Source organism: Micropterus salmoides, unplaced genomic scaffold, assembly GCF_014851395.1.
Source record: "Micropterus salmoides isolate LMB-PRFRI ecotype aquatic unplaced genomic scaffold, ASM1485139v1 Ms_hic_scaffold_13, whole genome shotgun sequence".
In the NCBI taxonomy this organism is placed as follows: domain Eukaryota; kingdom Metazoa; phylum Chordata; class Actinopteri; order Centrarchiformes; family Centrarchidae; genus Micropterus; species Micropterus salmoides.
In genome coordinates this window covers 27,661,413-27,680,540 of record NW_024040374.1, presented here as the reverse complement: position 1 = coordinate 27,680,540, position 19,128 = coordinate 27,661,413, and the positions used below count along the sequence as shown (strand labels likewise).

General features: G+C 40.6%; 1 protein-coding gene across 17 annotated transcripts in view; it reads left to right on the top strand.

The window, feature by feature from the left end:
- The window catches only part of kif1aa (kinesin family member 1Aa), a 41,735-nt gene that overhangs the window by 15,518 nt on the left and 7,089 nt on the right, over positions 1–19,128 (top strand). For 2 of the 17 annotated variants that reach the window (XM_038716710.1, XM_038716711.1), the window contains 28 exons: positions 1,244–1,377; positions 2,127–2,206; positions 2,515–2,590; positions 3,233–3,312; positions 3,452–3,558; positions 3,660–3,740; positions 3,869–4,049; positions 4,309–4,381; positions 4,626–4,716; positions 4,807–4,955; positions 5,053–5,231; positions 5,516–5,653; positions 7,622–7,945; positions 10,133–10,251; positions 10,351–10,457; positions 10,547–10,682; positions 11,028–11,190; positions 11,309–11,399; positions 11,490–11,608; positions 11,721–11,776; positions 11,899–12,114; positions 13,486–13,594; positions 13,794–13,860; positions 13,957–14,041; positions 14,149–14,254; positions 16,310–16,336; positions 18,722–18,836; positions 18,940–19,073. In XM_038716710.1, the coding sequence (XP_038572638.1) occupies positions 1,244–1,377; positions 2,127–2,206; positions 2,515–2,590; positions 3,233–3,312; positions 3,452–3,558; positions 3,660–3,740; positions 3,869–4,049; positions 4,309–4,381; positions 4,626–4,716; positions 4,807–4,955; positions 5,053–5,231; positions 5,516–5,653; positions 7,622–7,945; positions 10,133–10,251; positions 10,351–10,457; positions 10,547–10,682; positions 11,028–11,190; positions 11,309–11,399; positions 11,490–11,608; positions 11,721–11,776; positions 11,899–12,114; positions 13,486–13,594; positions 13,794–13,860; positions 13,957–14,041; positions 14,149–14,254; positions 16,310–16,336; positions 18,722–18,836; positions 18,940–19,073 (3,343 nt within the window). Of the gene's footprint in view, positions 1–1,174; positions 1,378–2,126; positions 2,207–2,514; positions 2,591–3,232; positions 3,313–3,451; positions 3,559–3,659; positions 3,741–3,868; positions 4,050–4,308; positions 4,382–4,625; positions 4,956–5,052; positions 5,232–5,515; positions 5,654–7,621; positions 7,946–10,132; positions 10,252–10,350; positions 10,458–10,546; positions 10,683–11,027; positions 11,191–11,308; positions 11,400–11,489; positions 11,609–11,720; positions 11,777–11,898; positions 12,115–13,485; positions 13,595–13,793; positions 13,861–13,956; positions 14,042–14,148; positions 14,255–16,309; positions 16,337–18,292; positions 18,317–18,721; positions 18,837–18,939; positions 19,074–19,128 lie in introns of all 17 variants that reach the window. The other 15 variants (XM_038716709.1, XM_038716716.1, XM_038716714.1 and 12 more) reach the window with 15 other exon arrangements.

Below are 19,128 nucleotides of genomic sequence, written 5' to 3'. Positions count from 1 at the left end.
GGCAGGGTCTGTCTCACTTTATCGCCTTCTGTTGGCAACCATAACAGAAAACATAAGACGATGATGCCGCCTTTAGAGGCACAGAGTATAATCACTTCCATAATACTGGATCTCTGAGGTAGTCATCTCATTTTTTGCGATAAATTTTCACTGTCTTTGAATATTTCAGGACTTCATTAACTGCACTGCAAAGGCGAGATTATGTGATCCGTCTTGGCGGACAACAGCCTGTCCAGATGGATGGGTGTGATACACTTTCCCAATTCATAGCTCTGTGTTGCCATAGCAGCAGCTGCAGGGTTGATGTTCTTTATTTTGTAGAATCTATTATAGGCCTTCGTGGTGCCACAACAGTGCCAAGATAAAACATTGAACATAAAACAGGGAACACAATCAGGGTTGTTGGTAGACTATTTTGATAAATAGAAATTATAAAAATTGGGATTCAGAAAGGTCCAATGAGGACTTAGGTTTCAAGGCTGTCCAAACAAACATACCACTCTATTTCTATTTCTCTGCCAGAGAAATGGATTTTTACTTTCAGCAATTTGTTTGACATTACTAATTTTAGAGAAGCACACTTAAATGCAATTGCATCTTAATTGAGAGTTCTGGCTTTCCAATGTTCTCCGCAGGAAATTAGACCCTATTACAAATGAGTCATTATGTCTGCAGAAAGGGCGGCCTAACTTATGAGCTTTATTTTCAATACATGATGACTAATTTTATTTTTGTGGTGAAAGATGCTTGATTGGGAGTGAGCAATAGAACCCGTGTCTCATACAAGATTTTTTGAAATGGCAGATGAACAGTATTTAGATGGCATCTTTGTTTTCTTGTTTTTGAATGTTCCTGCATATGATGCTCTGCTTGAGGTTTTTGTGTAACAGCTGCATTTTCTTTGGTTATGGCTGGATGGCCTCCCTATTGCATCTTGGTTGGTTGGTCCTCTCTGTGCGTGGCTTTCCCCCGGTGCTGCCCTCGCTTGTATAATTGCAATTCAAATTTCTCTTTGTGACGTTTTGTGAGTTGTTTCAGCCCACATATCTTCTTTTCTATTCTCTCTTCTCTTCTCTTCCTTATCTGTTTACATTCCTTCATTTCTTTATTCCTTATATCGATTACCCCAACCCCACTTCCTGTACATATGCCGTGCCCCCTCCCACCCTGACAGACCTATCCGATTACACGAACAATAACAATAAAGGCCAAGCTGTGAATCAAAAGGATGATCTCTCCACAGTGACCAATGCCATGACAGGGATGAGTCCCTCTCCGTCTCTCTCAGCCTTGTCCAGCCGCGCAGGATCCATTGCCAGCCTGCATGACCGCATCATGTTCAGCCCAGGCAGCGAAGAGGCCATCGAGAGACTGAAGGTGAATATTGGAGAGCAAACTCTACAGTTACAGTTCCATCATCTGCGTATTGTCAGATCATATGCAGATAAATCTTCAGTATCACTAGTATTTTAACTCATAACCCTCTCAGTAAGTAAAATGTAAGGCAGGAAATATTCTATCTTAGACCAAAACCAAAAGTCTGTTTCTCAATACTATCTGACTTCCCCAGACTGGATGATTTTTTCCTACTGATGCCATAAATCTCTACATATTTTGGGGGCATTTTATGCCTGTATTAGAAAATCAATAGTAGAAGGATGACAGAAGTGAGGGGAGAGAGATGGGGAATAATAGGCAATAAAGGCCCCAGGCTGGACTCACTCTGGGGGTGTTGTGATTCATGGTTGCTGCCTTAAACCCCCTAAAGTTTCCTTTTTAAACTATTTCCTAAAACAGTGGCTCACTGCAGTTTCTAACAAACGTTATTCAAACAGGATTAAATGGTGCATTTGTTGAGGACCATTTTCAGTTATGAATTTGGTGCTCAAGTAAATATTTATGGCAGCAGGTTTAGTGTGTGTTTTAATAGTTTTTGGCCAAAAGGAGCTCTATGGCACATAAGAATAAGATATATCCAGCTTTGGCTAAACAGACAATACTTTTTCATGAGATCAGTTCATTGTTGGTTTTGGGCTTTTCATGGGATTTGTTAACAAAAATAAAAATATAGAGCACCTCACCAGACTTGTTCTTGAAATAAATAAATATGTCTTTTCAAATGTCAGGAAACAGAGAAAATCATTGCTGAACTCAATGAGACTTGGGAAGAGAAACTTCGCAGAACAGAAGCTATTAGAATGGAAAGGTGAGAATTATTTTACTTTATTTAATTTCATTAGTAAAATCCTTCTTGAGATTAATTTTTTTGCTTAAAAAACAAACAAATAAATTGTGAGAAAACACAAACACAAAGAGACAACAGGCTTACAGCAACAACAAATAGGAAACAGTGGGGTTGTTTTGCTGTACTGACTTATAAAGAAAAAGGAACCATTTTAAATTTGTGCAGCAAAAAAACCTATTTCATATAAACTACATTGATGACTGAGGCATCTTGACATAAGGACAAATCATGCAGCCACTTGGTATACTGAGTCTGACATTCATCCACAGAGAGGCCTTGCTGGCAGAAATGGGTGTAGCAATGCGAGAAGATGGTGGGACAGTTGGTGTGTTCTCTCCTAAGAAGGTAAGAAAATATCATCTCCAAAAATCATCTGTGATCTAATACTTACCATATCAATTATTCACTAAAATGCTTGTTTATTTACCCCAAAGCCCTCCAATAACCCTAGAAAGCCCGAGCCTGTGTTTATCGACACAGTTGGGCTGTTTTCCCCCAATGAGGTTTGTAGCTGTGAAGTGTTTAAAGCTGTCTTTTTCTCTGAGTGCTCTGAGTGTCACTTCAACAACAGCCTTGCCAAGGCAGATCAGTCGAGGGTTTTTCTTTTTCATTAAGTGTTATCTTCAATCTACTTCATTACTCACTTCAAACACTCTCTGAATGTAGTGATGGGTGTAAACATGGGGGGAATGATAATGGTAGTGCCCCCATTTCGGTGATTTATGGCTGTTTGCCTGCAGCCCCAAAACATCTGACTGGGACTACATTAAACACTCATGCTGTAAAACTGTAGGGAGTTAATTTGACTGCATGGTTTCAACTATTGCTGATTGTTTGATGTTTGTTACTGGGAGATATTTATTTTCAGCTCTCTGATGTGCACTGGATGCATATGTTATATTGTAAATAACATATGGATAATTCATTATTTTTTTTACAATTTTACTAATTTCTTAAGTTAGTAAATTATTTCTTGTTCTGTGTCAGACACCTCATCTGGTGAACCTCAACGAGGATCCCTTGATGTCTGAGTGCCTGCTGTACTACATTAAAGATGGGATCACCAGGTTAGATATTGTAAAACATTTTCTGATCAAATATACTGGTATATAAACCGGTTCATGTTCTCTTGACATGTAGTATTTAATCAGTACGTTTTTAAATACTTTTTGCTCTGACATCATCTCATCACTTTTTATTTTTTAGGGTAGGTCGTGTAGACGCCAGCAGTCGTCAGGATATAGTCCTCAGTGGCCATTTCATTAAGGATGAGCACTGCACCTTTACCAGTTCTACAGGTCCAATGGGAGAAAGTGGGTGATGTTTGTCTTGATTCACAGGCTTGTAGTTGTGTACATCAGACTTAAATATTGACAGACAGAAGTGTCTCATTGCCTTCTCTGTTCCTAAGCAGCGGTTGTCCTAGAGCCTTGTGAAGAGGCTGAGACTTATGTCAACGGAAAGAGAGTGACTGAGCCCACTATCCTCAAATCAGGTCAGTTAGCTCACTTGCTCTGTGAATTTGAACTTTCCTTACGCATTTTAAATCTTAGTAGTAACATGTATGTCATTCTCTATTTATGCGTTTACATTAACATATTTAGATTTCTTATTCTCATAAAGGAAATCGCATCATCCTGGGGAAGAGCCATGTGTTTCGGTTCAACCACCCAGTGCAGGCCAGGGCTGAGAGGGAGAGGACCCCATGTGCTGAAACCCCTGCTGAGCCCGTGGACTGGGCTTTCGCCCAGAGGGAGCTGCTGGACAAACAGGGCATTGACATGAAACAGGAAATGGAACAGAGGTACTTTGGGAAAATAGTGAGCCTTTCAACTTTACTTTTTCAAGAAAGACAGTGAAGGTAGAGGATGGGTCCTCACCACCATATTGTAGTTAGGAACAACAGATAAGGAAGCTAGGAACTACTGGTAATTGAAGTTTTAAAGGCTACTACATTATACAAATCTGCAGCACAGTGCACAGTGAATGGCATGCTGCTCCAGAACCTTAAGTTTCATCACTTCTGTCCAACCTGTTTTGTTCATTTATGTTTATGTCCTCAGGCTGCAGGAGTTGGAGGACCAGTATCGCAAAGAAAGAGAGGAGGCCAACAACCTTCTGGAGCAGCAAAGACTGGTACAGTGATGAGCAGCTTTGTATGCTCTTAATGTTAATCATTAATGCCACAGGTAGCTAGATCTATCTGAACTTGTGTTAAATCTGCTGTTAAAAGTAGCTCATCACCTCTAATGCAGTATCTTAAATGAAAATAAGTCACACAATATGTTTCCATGTTTTACAGAAAATGCACTAGTATTTGTTTAATGAGCCACTCACTGATATCAGTTCCTAAATGGCTTGTTAACAATCAATTGTCTAGGATTATGAGAGCAAGCTGGAGGCTCTTCAGAAGCAAGTGGACCGTTACTACCCAGAAGCCACTGAAGAAGAGGAAGAGCCAGAAGAAGAAGGTAGAAAACATTCTTTGACACAGATACATGTCTACATAGTGGTGAGCAAATCCTCACCAAATAAATGTGTTTTATTCTTTTTGCTCACAGTGCAATGGACAGAGAGGGAAAGAGAGCTGGCTGTGTGGGGCTTTCGTAAGTGGCGGAGCTACCAGTTCACCTCTCTCCGTGACCTGTTATGGGGAAATGCCATCTTCCTTAAGGAGGCCAATGCTATCAGTGTGGAACTCAAGAAGAAGGTCCAACATGCTGTTTTCATTTAAACTCCATTATATCCACTGATTCATGTTAAAGTATGTCTCCCTGACCATACCTTTGCTTTCTATGCCCATGCAGGTCCAGTTCCAGTTTGTGCTGCTCACAGACACTCTTTACTCCCCGCTGCCTCCAGACCTGTTGCCCCCAGAGGCAACTAAGGACAGAGAGATACGACACTTCCCACGCACCATTGTGGCCGTGGAGGTGCAGGATCAGAAAAATGGAGCCACCCACTACTGGACATTAGAAAAACTAAGGTACATGAACACCAAGTCTTTTCGGTTTAAAAAGTCTGAGGACAATATAGATGAAGAAGAAGAAGAAGAAGATATACTTTATTAATCCCACTATTGCACACACAAATACAACTGTCAACAAGCCTATGATAAACAGTAGGAACAAAAAATGTTTATAGTGTCTTTGTGAGGGAACATTTCACAAGAAGCGCAGCATTCACTGGAAGAAATTTTCTTATTAACTCCATGATGTGCTACTTTTTAGCACAATGACTTAATGTGACAATTGTTGCTGTTTCTTGCAGGCAGAGGCTCGATCTCATGAGAGAGATGTACGATCGCGCTGCTGATGTGCCCAACAATACCACTGAAGACTGTGAAAATGTGATGACCGGAGGGGACCCCTTTTATGACCGCTTCCCCTGGTTCCGTCTGGTTGGCAGGTAAATACTGAACACCATTGGACCTACACAGTATATGGATATATATATATACAGGAAGGAATTCATTCTGAACTCATACAAAGGTCAAAAGCAGAGAGCAAACAGAAGCCCAGTATTAGTCATACTTGTCCATTCAAGATAATGAGAGTCTGTTGGCTGTAATTCCCTTATATATTGAGCATGTGGTCAACTGATGGACCATAATGACGGAGACACCAACATGAAGTCGTCTGCAGCCCACTTCATTCATTCATTACTGAAGTCTGGTGTGTCCAGTCTATGCTCTGAGTGCACCACTATCACCAGATCTGTCCATTAGAATTGTATTCGTATGAAAGACTTACTGGGCATCATAAATAATGATAATAAAAATAATAATCAATTATTTAGCAAATGTGATCACAAATTTGCACTGACTTTGTATTCACAATAAGCCTGTGCCATATCTTATCTCATATCTGACACATTTTAACTGCTGAATTATACTGCTGATTTTCAACTTTTAAATTCAATGTGCTTTATTAATGAATGAAGTCCCTTCTTTTTTTGATAGCCAGAGGGAATATTTTCCGCCTAACATGGGCTCACAGCTTTAACGTTAAGGATGGATCTGACAGCCAATGGAAATGATCGGGACATGCTAGTTGATGCCCATCTTTTTTAATGAGAAAAGTCGGTTGTGGAACATTTGAGATCGACATTTCTTCAGTCCTCCTACTCAAAACCTGCCATTTCTTTCCCTCCCACTCTGGCACACAGCCTCCCAATCTCTTTGCCAAGCACTCTCTCTCCTTCTCTGTCTCTCTTGCAGATGGGTCCTACACACAGTCACATGGTCTTGTTACATAATATTCATCTTATCAAGGCTTTTATGTCATTTAGCTTCTGCAAGATAGGCAAAAATGTTCAGCCACTAATCTGAAAAATGTTTCCTTGAAATATCTTGTTTCTATGCTCATTTAGATTTTCTATTCATACAATATGTGAGTAATACAGGAATATGTGGCAACAAGCTTAACATCTAATGAAATTTAGTTCCCCAGACAAATTATATGTCAGCAATCAACTGAAGTTTTATTTGGAGTGTGTATTTGTTCTCCAAAAAAAGACACTAGTAGTATTATGAACGCTTTTCAGTACACTCGTGATGCGGGGCTTCTGATTTCACCATAGGTTTAACACTAGCAGTAACTGCTGTTAATAATCTGTCAGGGGTCATTCACAAATGTCCAAAGAGAAATATTGTATACTATATTTATATGCTATTTCTGTGACGACATTCTTTTATAAATCAGGCTTGAACTTTAGCACCTTAGTTATATTGGATGGCTTATACTGTAAGTAAATATCTATAATACTGACTTAAAGAACAAACAAAATATTAAATAAAATAATATATTAAAATCTCTAATACAATTATGATGACATTTATGTATAATGAATATATAACATAAAGTGTAAGTAGGAATAATTATTTCCACAATTACACAATCAAAATACAACTCTGTTTACATCTTGCATAATAAAACAATATGCATTAAATATATTAAAGTATATAGTGCAACACACACCGACAACAGAATTGTCTCTAAGGTGGTTGAATAAATACATACACAGATACATATAAAGCGACCAACCTGTCCTGTGATACCTGGAATTGACTGGCCTCTTTGGAAGCAATCTTTTACTTCAAAGTGTCAATCATCGCCTTCATAGTCTGGCACACTTAATTATTGTATGTGCACTCTCAGCAAGGGCATTAAATACTTCAGATAACTTTCTTAGCTTGTCTCACACATGTATACTGTCCACTAAAACAGACAGTAAAAGCAGATTTTGGCTTAAAGCGAGGAAGGTTTTCTCCTGTGGTCTAGTCCATGTTGTGCTCTACTGTTCCTCTTGTTTGAACAAGTGTGTGCTTTCTATCTAACTGTACTAACCTAGTTCCCATGTCTCTGGCTACACCAGAAACCCCATTTTCAACACATGCATGAGCGAGCGCATGAGTGACCCTACCCCATCCCCGACCCTCTCTGAAATTACTGAGCTGGCTGACCCGCAGCGGGAGGGTCGCGGGGAGGAGGAATTGGAGGAGTTGGAGGAGTTGGAGGACCTGGATGATGATATCTTTTTGGACGACCCGTGCTTGGAGCTCGGGGGAGAGGATGATGATGATATTGATGATGATGATGATGATGATGATGATGATGATGAGGGAGAGCTCTGCCGAGGCTCCAGCGAAGGCCAGGATCCCTTTTACGACCGCTCACCATTATTCAGTGTAGTGGGAAGGTTGGTGAGGTTTCGGGAGCATGCTGGTGGAAATTAGCTCTTTCACGATGAGACGCAGGGTCTGTTTCTCTTAATAGACATCAGATGAAATGACATTTTGGAAAACGCAATACACAATACTGTTACAGAACAAGGGTATGTTCTCACAAAGTCCTCACTCTGTTGTGGACTGAGTATATTAATTAATCACATGAAATCGAAGTTTCTGCAACACCTTACTGTCAGAGTGTCTTTTGCTTTCTTATATGACAACCACACATCTTCTGTCCAAATTAGCCTGCTGTTTGGTTCACAATAAGACATTTTCCATTGTACTGCCCAGTTGGGAAAAATAAGGTATAGTTGTAATATCAACATGGAGTTGGAGCATGCTTCAGTGGAGATTTGAAGACCAACTTTACTTGGTCGTGAGAATTTAGTCCATTTTATCATCTTAAACACTTCCTGCTTGCTTAGTACACCAAGTCAAACTTGCCACTTAAGTTTCTATTCCCTGTCTCAGTTGTCACTGTCACTGTATCTCATGTTTGAGACACAAATGTTCTCAAATGTCAAACCACTACACAGATTTATTTTTTTTTCATGAACATGATACTGAGGGGACACTGGAGTAGACATTTCTGGGCTTCAAAGCTTATCTTTTGCTTTCTATCTTTAATCTCATCAAATTTGGCTGTTGCTTGATTTTCTTTTTTCTTTTTTTTTGCTGTTTTACTTAGACTAAATTCATCTCCTGCATATTATAATTCTACTCTTTAAACAAGTCCTTTATGTCAGCCCAGGGTGGGTCAGTTCGTACCACTTGTTTTGATGGAAATCCAAGCAAAGTTGATGCTCAACGGCTGCTTGAGTTGTGTGTCTCACTTATGTGTAATGCAAACTAGCAGCTTTTAAAGAAGACCATGCACTAGCCAGAGCACTGACATGTCTCATGGAGGATATTCAGGTCTGATTTGCATAACACAGGAACCCACGGCGAACTGTTCTCACCATGCTGTGAAACCCGAATAAGTATGAAAGAGTCCGGAAATTATTGTTATGAAATAGCAAAGTGGTGTTCAAGGAAGACTCAAAATCTCAAGATGAAAGAGCTGGTTTCTAATGCAGCTGTCTCTTTTAGGCATGCCAGAGCACAAGTCTTTTCATTTTGACCTTTTTTGTCAATTTTTACTTGAATACGTCTGAGGTTGAACTAGTAGAACTTGCACAAATTAGCACTTCAACCCAGGAGGTGCACTTTGATTTCTGATGTTATTCTTTGGTTTTTGGTGTAGCATACCACATATCAAGCTGTTGGCAGTTTTTATTCAAGCTGAGCCATGTTCCGTATGATGATTTCTGTTCCATTTGCTTTTGATTCCTTTGAGTCGAGAAGTTGAAAGCATTTTTGTTCACCCTTTTCGTCCTGAGCATGCCTTCTTTGCACCTCACCAATCTTGTCATACGCCTCTCCCTTTTTACACTCTCCACCCTTAAATGTCTACCCCTATTGGCTTGTGGAAAACGTGGTCCTTGACTGCAAGATCAAATACTGTAGCTAAAAAGTAGAGATTGAGAAACCAAGTAAGAGGAACATTTCTAGTGCAGTTGTTTATTTATACCCCCAAATGTTAGTCTTTTCACTACCCCTGAAGTAGTTTCAAATAATTGAAAAAAGTGCCTCAACTGCTCATTTTGATCTGCAATTTTTAAATGTAGTGTAGTGTTATCATTTTGAGGCATGTTCACAATGTTAATGCAGTAGCATATAGTCATTAGGCAATGCAAGAAAACTTTATTTCAGGGATGGAAATCATTGCTCATGAGAAAAACATCTCTTGTCCAGCGTAGTAGTGAGCTGGTTTCCACTACTTTGAAATAATTTAAAGAATTCAAAGTTGACCCTTACACACATGCTCCTTAGCCTCACCAAGCTTTCACCAGTACAATACAGATGTTAAGGAATACTGCATGTGACCCATAATTACCCTGATAATGTCATTATTTATAGATGGTGAGGAAAAGCCGCTACAAAGCGATAGTAAAGGGCAGCCATGGCCATCGCAAGAGCAGTCCCAGCTTCTGTTTGGTTGCTTTGCAGCTCTGTGTTCTGTTGTCCAGTCCAGTGAAATTTTATCAAGTGTGAGCCATTTCCTTAGCTCGGTTGTTTTTAATCTTCTATCTTTTCTCTTTTTGCCTCCTATTCAGGGCTTTTGTTTATCTGAGTAACCTGCTTTACCCGGTTCCTCTCGTTCACCGCGTGGCGATCGTTAGCGAGAAGGGAGAAGTGAAGGGCTTCCTCCGAGTAGCGGTGCAAGCCATATCAGGTAAGGCTCGGATCCTCATCCTCACCATTGTTGACAAAAAGCCCACGAAGGGCTTGAAAGGACAGACTGTGTGTGACTTCTTGAGGGAGTGAAGTGAAGGTGCTTTGTGTTTCCCTCCAGCTGATGAGGAAGCTCCTGACTACGGCTCAGGTGTGAGGCAGTCAGGCACTGCCAAAATCTCATTTGAGGATCAGCAATATGAAAAGGTAGAGAAAATCGCCATACGCTGTATATGCAGGAGTCACCTGTATGCACCAACCTGCTAATGTGTGTGTTTGGCAACTTGCTTTTGCAGTTCCAGTCCGAGTCGTGCTCTGTAGGACTGTCACGTACAGGGGTTTCCCAGGAGGAGCTTCGTTTTGTGGAGGGGGAGGGGCAGAACGCAGAAGTGGGACCCTCAGCTGATGAGGTCAACAACAACACATGTGCGGGTAATCGTAATGTATGAGCGAAAAGGTACATGTTTTGTGTGCTTGGGTGTGTGTGTATGTGTGTAGTGTCCCACCCGGCCCAACCGTGGCACACCTGGCTGCTAGACTCATGCTCAGAGTGATGCTTTCTGTGTAAAGACTCACGATGGAATTGGCTCTGAGGGCCGACCCTGGTCCAAAGCAAGGAGCAGGTGATACTTGACCAAAATCAGCCCAAGAGGGCTCCAAATCCTAAACTTCATCCATCCACGGATTATGGTGCCACTGAAAATGAGCTCGACTTGGCCCGCTACCTGGAATGCGAGCTTTAACCTGTGTCTGATTTTTATTTTGCGTTCCCCACAGCTGGTGCAGATGAGCTGGAGAATCCGCTGAAGGCCGGTGTGGACGGCCCGTTTGACGCATCTCTAGAGCACCTGAGGATCGGTAATGTTTTTACCTTCAGGGTGACTGTCCTGCAAGCCTCCAGCATCTCTGCAGAATATGCTGACATCTTCTGCCAGTTCAAGTAAGCACATCAAAAGTTCATTCTACATTTTTTCACACACGGTTATCAGTATATATCATGTTCCTTTTACATGTTTCACATGTTAATAGTTATGTTTTGCAATTTGGACTGATTTCAGTTTCATCCACCGTCATGATGAGGCCTTCTCTACTGAGCCCCTAAAAAACACAGGCCGCGGCCCCCCTCTAGGCTTCTACCATGTGCAGAATGTAAGAATTATCAGCCAGATTCTGTGTGATGATGAGTTGTTGCAGGTTTTAATACGTCAAGTAATTTAACATCACTGTGTTTTTTTCTAGATTGCTGTTGAAGTTACTAAATCCTTTGTTGACTACATCAAAACCCAGCCAATTGTGTTTGAGGTGTTTGGACACTACCAGAAACAGCCTTTTCTTCCACTCTGTAAAGACGTCATCAGGTACCTGGCTGTGAAGTCTGCTGATAGACCTGATTTACTGCACAGACAAAGATATAATTTATATTGTGTTTTCAAAAAATGATATATGATTGTCTGTTATTTCCACAATCAGTCCACTACGTCCCTGCAGAAGACAGTTCCCACGAGTGATGCCTCTGTCCAAACCAGGTAAATAAACTCCTTGTTTCTTTGCTTGTATTCCAACATTTATTTATGTATGTTACATTGTCTTTGTACTGGTCACCCTGCAAGTCGTGTCATCGTAGCTTCATGTTGTTGGGTATGAGCAGTTGACTCTGAGGCCTCGCCGGACCGGGAGAAATCGCTGGAGCTGATCCGATACCTGGTCCCAGATGTGTTCAATGGGGCGCTGGTGGACTCGTTGTCAGGCCACGCTCTGTCGGCTGCTGGCTTGGCTGCTTCCTTCCTACTGGAAGGAAACGAGCAGGCTCAGCTGACAGCTCCACCCACCTCTATCTGTTCAGTTATTAAAGCTCAGAAGCCGGGTTGGTTAATGATGTCAGATCCAAGAGAATCCTGTGACGGAAAGACTTTTTATATCAAGTGTATTTTGGTGTGATTTAAAAAATACTCCAAAGCCATTTGACTGTTATGCCATATTATAATTAATACAATAATAACTATATTCAAAGAACTCAAGATGTTACTTTTATGTAGACATTGAAGCTGCTCCTCCAACAAGCATCAATTTTGCTGAATAATTGCTCAAATGTAACACTGAAGTCCGTCCAGCTACTGGGTCGATGTTCTGTAACTGACCCTGTGACATGACCTTCCTGTTGACGGGGAGATAAAGTGTCACAAAAAAGAACAATTAATTAGCAAGTCTCTCTGCTATAGTTTATATTACAGTCACTACTGGTCACTGACTAGCAGAAGCTGTAATAGTTTAAAAAATGAAACTGTTTGATATAAAAAGGGGGTTTTCCTGTGTCAGGATTCAGTTGGATTGGGTCTCTGGTGTACTGTGTGTTCACTGTTGACCTGAGTGGTGGATTCTCCTTGCAGTTCCTTCTTTGAGCTCTTCTTGAATGGGATGGGAATGTTGGTACATTATATATTACGCCAGATAAGACTTTATTTAGCCCCGATGGGAAATTCACATGTTAAGCAGTATAAGAAACAATCCAAAGAGGTAGAAAATCTTCTCTTTGAAATAATAAATACAATAAATCAGAATGAGGGAAATTATTTGAAAGATAATATATATAATACTTTATATATATTACTTCTGTATATGCCATACTGTGTATATACAGAAGTAAATATATCGTGATTTTGCTTGAGCTTGGGCCAAACTCCAAGGCTCGATGTCAATGTTTTTTTCATGCACACTTTGTCTTAACTCCTTTTGGGGAACTATACTAAATTGGGGGAATGTAGTTAACTCACAGTCAGACAAGATTTAGTGATTTCTACAAAACAATGATGATCAACAACATCGGTACTGTTAAAGGAGAATACTGTTCGTGCACATGCTGTTCCTCATGCACAGGATGGTTCAATCTGGATAAGTTACTACCACGGCTGTTTTGCAAAGTGAGATCACACAGAGCCAAAGCAAGTATAGGTTTATAAATACATATGGGAAATATCTCATAGCATAAGGAAACAAAGATATTTCTATGGAAATTTAGTGGTATTCTCCTTTAAGAGAGGACTGCTTATAAATAGGCTGAAAATAAGGCGCTCCTTCTTGAGGACTCAGTGGTTCCTCTCTTTCCCTGCATCACTGATTTCCTTTCTTCTTCCCTTTTTCTTTCCTTTGTAGGTTTAGAGCAGCTCTAGTCTAGTCTAGTCTGCTCTCTGTCTACCCTCAACCTGTCTTACACTATCTGTCTCGTTTTTCAACACAGTACCTGCCACCAAACTGACTGCTATGACCCGCCCGCAGGCAGGACCCTGCCACTGCAAATATGATCTCATGGTATTCTTTGAAATCTGCGAGCTGGAGGCCAATGGAGAGTGAGTATCCCGTGTCACCCCTCGCCAAACATCCAGTCCTGGATTTTCACTCTGCTAGAATGTTTTTCATGAAATGATATTATTATGGAATAAGTATAATGATCCTGAAAAACTTTGGACCACATAAATGTCTCCAGCACTGTTCATCACTGGCATGTGAACAAATCAGTGAAGCCCGTTTTCATCTGTGTCTTCCCAGCTACATCCCTGCAGTGGTGGACCACAGAGGAGGAATGCCTTGCCACGGCACATTCTTACTGCACCAGGTATGTCAATCACAATGTGAGCAAATTTTATATGTGGAATATTTTAAATGTACTGAACATAACCACACCTCTTTTTCTCTTTCTTCACAACCAAAGGGCCTCCAGAGGAGAATCACTGTTACCATTGTACATGAGTCAGGAGGTGAAATGGAATGGAAGGATATACGTGAGCTTGTCGTGGGTAAGTTTGGATTTCAGCCTTTCTTACCCTGAAAACCAAACATTGCACCAACAGTGATATTGCCTTGTGGATGAGCTTTTCAAACTGAGGCACTTGTACCTTCCTAGGACGTCTCCGCAGCACCCCTGAAGCTGATGAGACCATCGTAGACCCCAATATTCTCTCTCTCAACATCTTGTCTGCTGGTTATGTCAGGCCCATGCAAGATGACCGGTACGTACTGGTAGACATTTGATGGAAACACATAATTTTGCAACAGCTAGATCTTTCCATTCCCTCCAAGCTGCACAACTCGTTGATTAGGTCAAAGGTTTCATTAGATTTTGAATCTATGTGGTTGATGGGAATACAATATTAGAAATGTCTACCACATAAATGTTTGTTTATTTAAGGCTGTGGTAGCTTTACTGAATTTGGAAACCACTGGTTCTGATTTTTATGTTGACAACAGTATTATCTGAGGACCTCACTTCATTATGGGTGTGGCAGCTCCTGCTCTGGAACATGGCACATGGGCAAATGCATGGCATAGTGAACCAGCTGTCCAAATAAAGCATGGCACAAAAGGCACAACCTGAATGTTATAACAAACCTCAGCAAGTTCTTTTGTGTTGTTGTCTTTATGATTGTGTCTGCATGAGTCTAGTTTCTTCTTAATTCCTAATTCTTCTTAATCTAATTGCAGGAGTAGTGACCATGAGCAGAGTGAATCAAATGTCCCTTGAGTTATTTAAAAGTTGCATTTTAAACCTACATCTGCCACATCAGCAGTTTTGAATTCCCTTGTCCATGCTGGCTGTACGACCCTCCTTGGTGTTAGTCTGTGCTTTGTTGTTTGATGGTCATTGTTGTACCTACATGTTGCATCTCACCTTGTATATCACCTGACCTCTAACCCGTCTCATCTCTCAACCACTATTAGATCTACTAACCCCAACACTGACCTGCTCATAGATTTCAGGAGCCACTGTTGTTTTTACCAAGCACCCTTCGTTTACTGTATCTCACTGCTGAATAAACGGACCTTCATAATACTATAGCACCCCAATGGGAAATTAAAATGCATGTATTTCTATTCAGTAGCATGTATCACTGCAAGAGGTGTAAAATCACTAACAATCTTAAAGCATCTGTATCTGGACTCAATATGATGACATACAATATTTCATTATCACTTTATTAAATTCCATGATTCATTTTTTATATTTAATAACCACACTGTTGATAACATTGAAAAAAATATCTCTTGTATCATGCTCAGACCTATTTAATGTCTTATTTGAATTCCTAAAATGGTGTGTGTTTCTGAGTGTGTTGTACGATTTCAGCCTAGTTTGTAGCAGGGAGAAGGTGCAGCATGAATCAAACTCACAACTACAGGAAACAATAACCCAAAAGGACCAATATCTTTGCTAATATCATACTTACACAGAATATTTTTACGAACACCATGAAATTCACTATAGTGATTTTATGGTGTTAATAAAATTGTGAAGTGTGTAAAATGTTTTACATTGTTCTGCAGCCAGCCAGTAGAGGGGAGTAGGTTTCTTTAAAGACTCACGGCCCCATAATGAAACTTGGCAACTACAAATATGTTATGTAGATATGTGATGTTTATATAAGACATACAGTAATTACTGGAATAAAAACTACTAATAACTCTTCACTGGTTTGTCTTTTAACATCCAAAATCACTTACCATTAACATCACCACTGTGTGGTGGCACAATTACTAACTAACTAAGTGGTAGCATGTATCACACAGTATGTCTTCACATTATATTCACAATGTATTATATGGACAAATATCTTTGTAGTTTTGGCCAAAATTATTATATTATCATTATTAAGTGGAATCTATGAAAAAAGTTAAGTATTTTTTGCCACTTAACGTATTATTTCTGTGACCCTCTCTTTTTGGCTTATTGCTTAATTCCCCTGCTTTCCCAACCATTTTCCAAAAAGACTAACAATTCCAGCTATACCATCACCCAGACATGAGTTTCGATATAAAGGAACCAAACACAGCACTGTGCAGTGGCCCTGCTCGACCAACCTTTCTTTGACCGTGGTGCTGCACGCCCGGGGTTTTCCTCAATGTTTGTGCTGTTATGGCCTCATTGGCCAAGAATTTGGTTTAAGGGCTCAGCACCCGGTCAGTCTGTAGTTTAGTGTGGTCTCTGCTCAGTCTTGCAAGGTATAAATGGATGCTAACATTTTTCTCTCTCCAGTCCACTAACAGAATGTTATTTTTTGCTTTTGCAGACAGTTTCTTGATTCGGACATGCCTAGGTATATTATTTTGCCTCTCTTCACATGTTCTTAAGTTACACAAACGCCTCATCTTTCATCTTTCTAACGTCCTCTACACCCTGTCATTCCTACTCGGCCTGCTGATTTCATTATCCTCTCACCTACTCTGCCATTACTGTCATCAAGTTGTCTGTTACTCTTTGTTTTCTCCCCCTCATGAGATGTGAGGGATGTGGTTCTGCATGTCCCAGGTTCTCTTGCTGTGCTGGGTGTGTGTTTGAGCTGTTATCAGGCTGCGGATTATGATGGACAGGGAACTGCATGGCTCGCTTTGCTTCACGTGGGCTGTCCGTGACTGTGTCTCTGCTGGAGGTGTCGTGGGGCCAGTATCACACTCTCTGTTTCCACTTCAGCAGTTGCTGCAGGAACCCTTATAAGGCTGATCAGTATTTGGTCACTCTTGCGTCTTTTGGACAGAAATAGGGAAGTATAAAATGTTACCAGCATTTTAAAAGATTATCTTTTTACTCTTATCTTTTTGATCTACTCCTGATCGTTCACAGACTTATTTGCAGATTCAATTTTAAAAGCAGCAAAGTCACACCCATCATTAGTATTCCATTTAGTATACAGTGATTCAACTGAAATATTTAAGTATGAGTAAGAGGTATTAGTATTACCTTCCAGTAGAGGGAAGTAGTGATCCATTATCACAACACAGCTCATTTATTACAACAAAGAATATTCATAAAATGCTAAAAAAAACAACAACAAAACAGTCACTTTCTGCCTTCCTCTCTCCACTCCGTTTAATATTGTCATATTTTTGTTAACTTTGCAGTGAAGCAATATTTTGAATCCATGGATATGATTGTGTTAGTTACCTCTCTAATCCCCAGGGATATATAGTACTTCCCATCACAGCTACAGAATATTAACAGGAACACAATTACTCAAGTGCTGTAATATGGATCACATCATTTACAGTACCCGCTCTGGCACAATATTCAAATGCAGCTATTAAAATGTAATCCAGTGAACCATTACCTCACCAGTAGCATTTTTCCCAAAATGGCTGCCATGTTGTGAATATTTTTAAATCTTGCTAGTACCTCAGTGAAACTCTGCCAAACTCCAGAAACAAACGGCTCCCCACATGTTACGCCAGCAGCATGACTTCAATCCTGGCTCCTGCATTTTTAGGAGGTACTAAAACACAGAGAAGCACATGTTGGTGTAGTGCAAAGAGGAAATTGCTTCCTTGTAGTGTAAGTGAACAGTTTTCTACTACTGGGAAATACGTGTGCACGTGTGATGTGTGAGTGTGTGTGTGTTAATGCACTTGATAATTACTATAAAAACAGGCCAACTCTATGCTAAATCCCCTTTATTCACACAGAGCAGAGTTCTTTTTACTGCAGCGTCAACTCAGTCCACTGCTGTTGCTCTCTTTTGGGTGACACATTGTTCACTTTCCCACAAGGTCACCTCAGTCCAAGGCCAGTGGGCCCAACATCTGAACCTCATGAACAGTCCATTCAGTCTCTTTTTATGGCTTACAGAAACATTACAGTTTCCTTTTACAATTCTTGCTCGGATAATCTTTTTCAAATGTAAGGCCATACTGGGATGCAGGCCAGAAGAATAACTGGTTTCAGTGTGTGATTACATCCCCTCGAGGGAAATGGGAAAAATCGTGCACATTAATGTATGGAGTAAATCAGAAGCATAACAGAAAGCAGTATTGTTTTGCCTGAGGAATAGCCATGCTATTTGACCTCTTCAGTTGTAGAGCAGGATGAGCGATTACATCAGCAGCTTCCACAGAATGTCTCAACGGTCTCTCGTGGGTGAGCTGTGCCATCCATGGAAGTGTTAATGAGATAACAGTGTGAAAAAAAAGACAAACACAATCCCAGCCACACAAGCGCACAACCACAACATTCTTCCTGACTCTCACTTTCTATTCTTTTGCTGATTTCTTCTTTCTCACAGCATTTCCTTGGGACTTGACCATAGGTATTTCACTGCCCTGTCCCTCATTTCGTCTGGCTGTCTCTCATCCTCCCTTCCTTTTCTTTTCCAGTCATCACAGCTCTCTTTGCTTTTCTGTGGTGTTTTGTACAAAGCAGAGCATCAACTCAGTCAGCCTGTTGCATGCACAAAGATTTCATTAGCACTTTTGCTGTACTGATATTTTGAGGAATACCTACTACAATCTTTAAATACAGTAAAAAGGCAATAGTAAATTGATTTTTACTTTTTTATTTTCTCAGTGTATTTTTATGTTAACATCTCTTTTGTTAGGTTGATAGACTTTAGCATGGGTTTAGCTTTCACTGCTAATTTGTTGATCGTGTACAAGGACTTAAACTTTCACTGCTGATTCGTTTTCTTGGCTCATTGTTGCTTGGATCACCTCAGGACTTTCTACCGCTTCGAGACCGCTTGGGATAGCTCCATGCACAACTCCCTGCTACTAAACCGAGTCACTCCATACGGGGAGAAGATCTACATGACCCTCTCTGCCTACTTGGAGGTACAGTACAGTGCCTGCATTCATGAGAGGCAGAAATAGCTCTTACAGAGGTGATGTGTGAATTACTGTAGAGGATCAATCCCTCCTCTTTTATCCATCGCAGATGGAGAACTGCACCCAGCCCGCAGTCATAACCAAAGATATCTGCATGGTGTTTTACTCTCGAGACACAAAGCTATCAGCCTCCCGCTCTATCCGAAACCTTTTTGGAACTGGAAGCCTGAGGGCAGCAGATGGGTGAGTTTGAAACTTCCAACTATGAAAAACATCATGTGGCTCCTGTGTTCTCTCG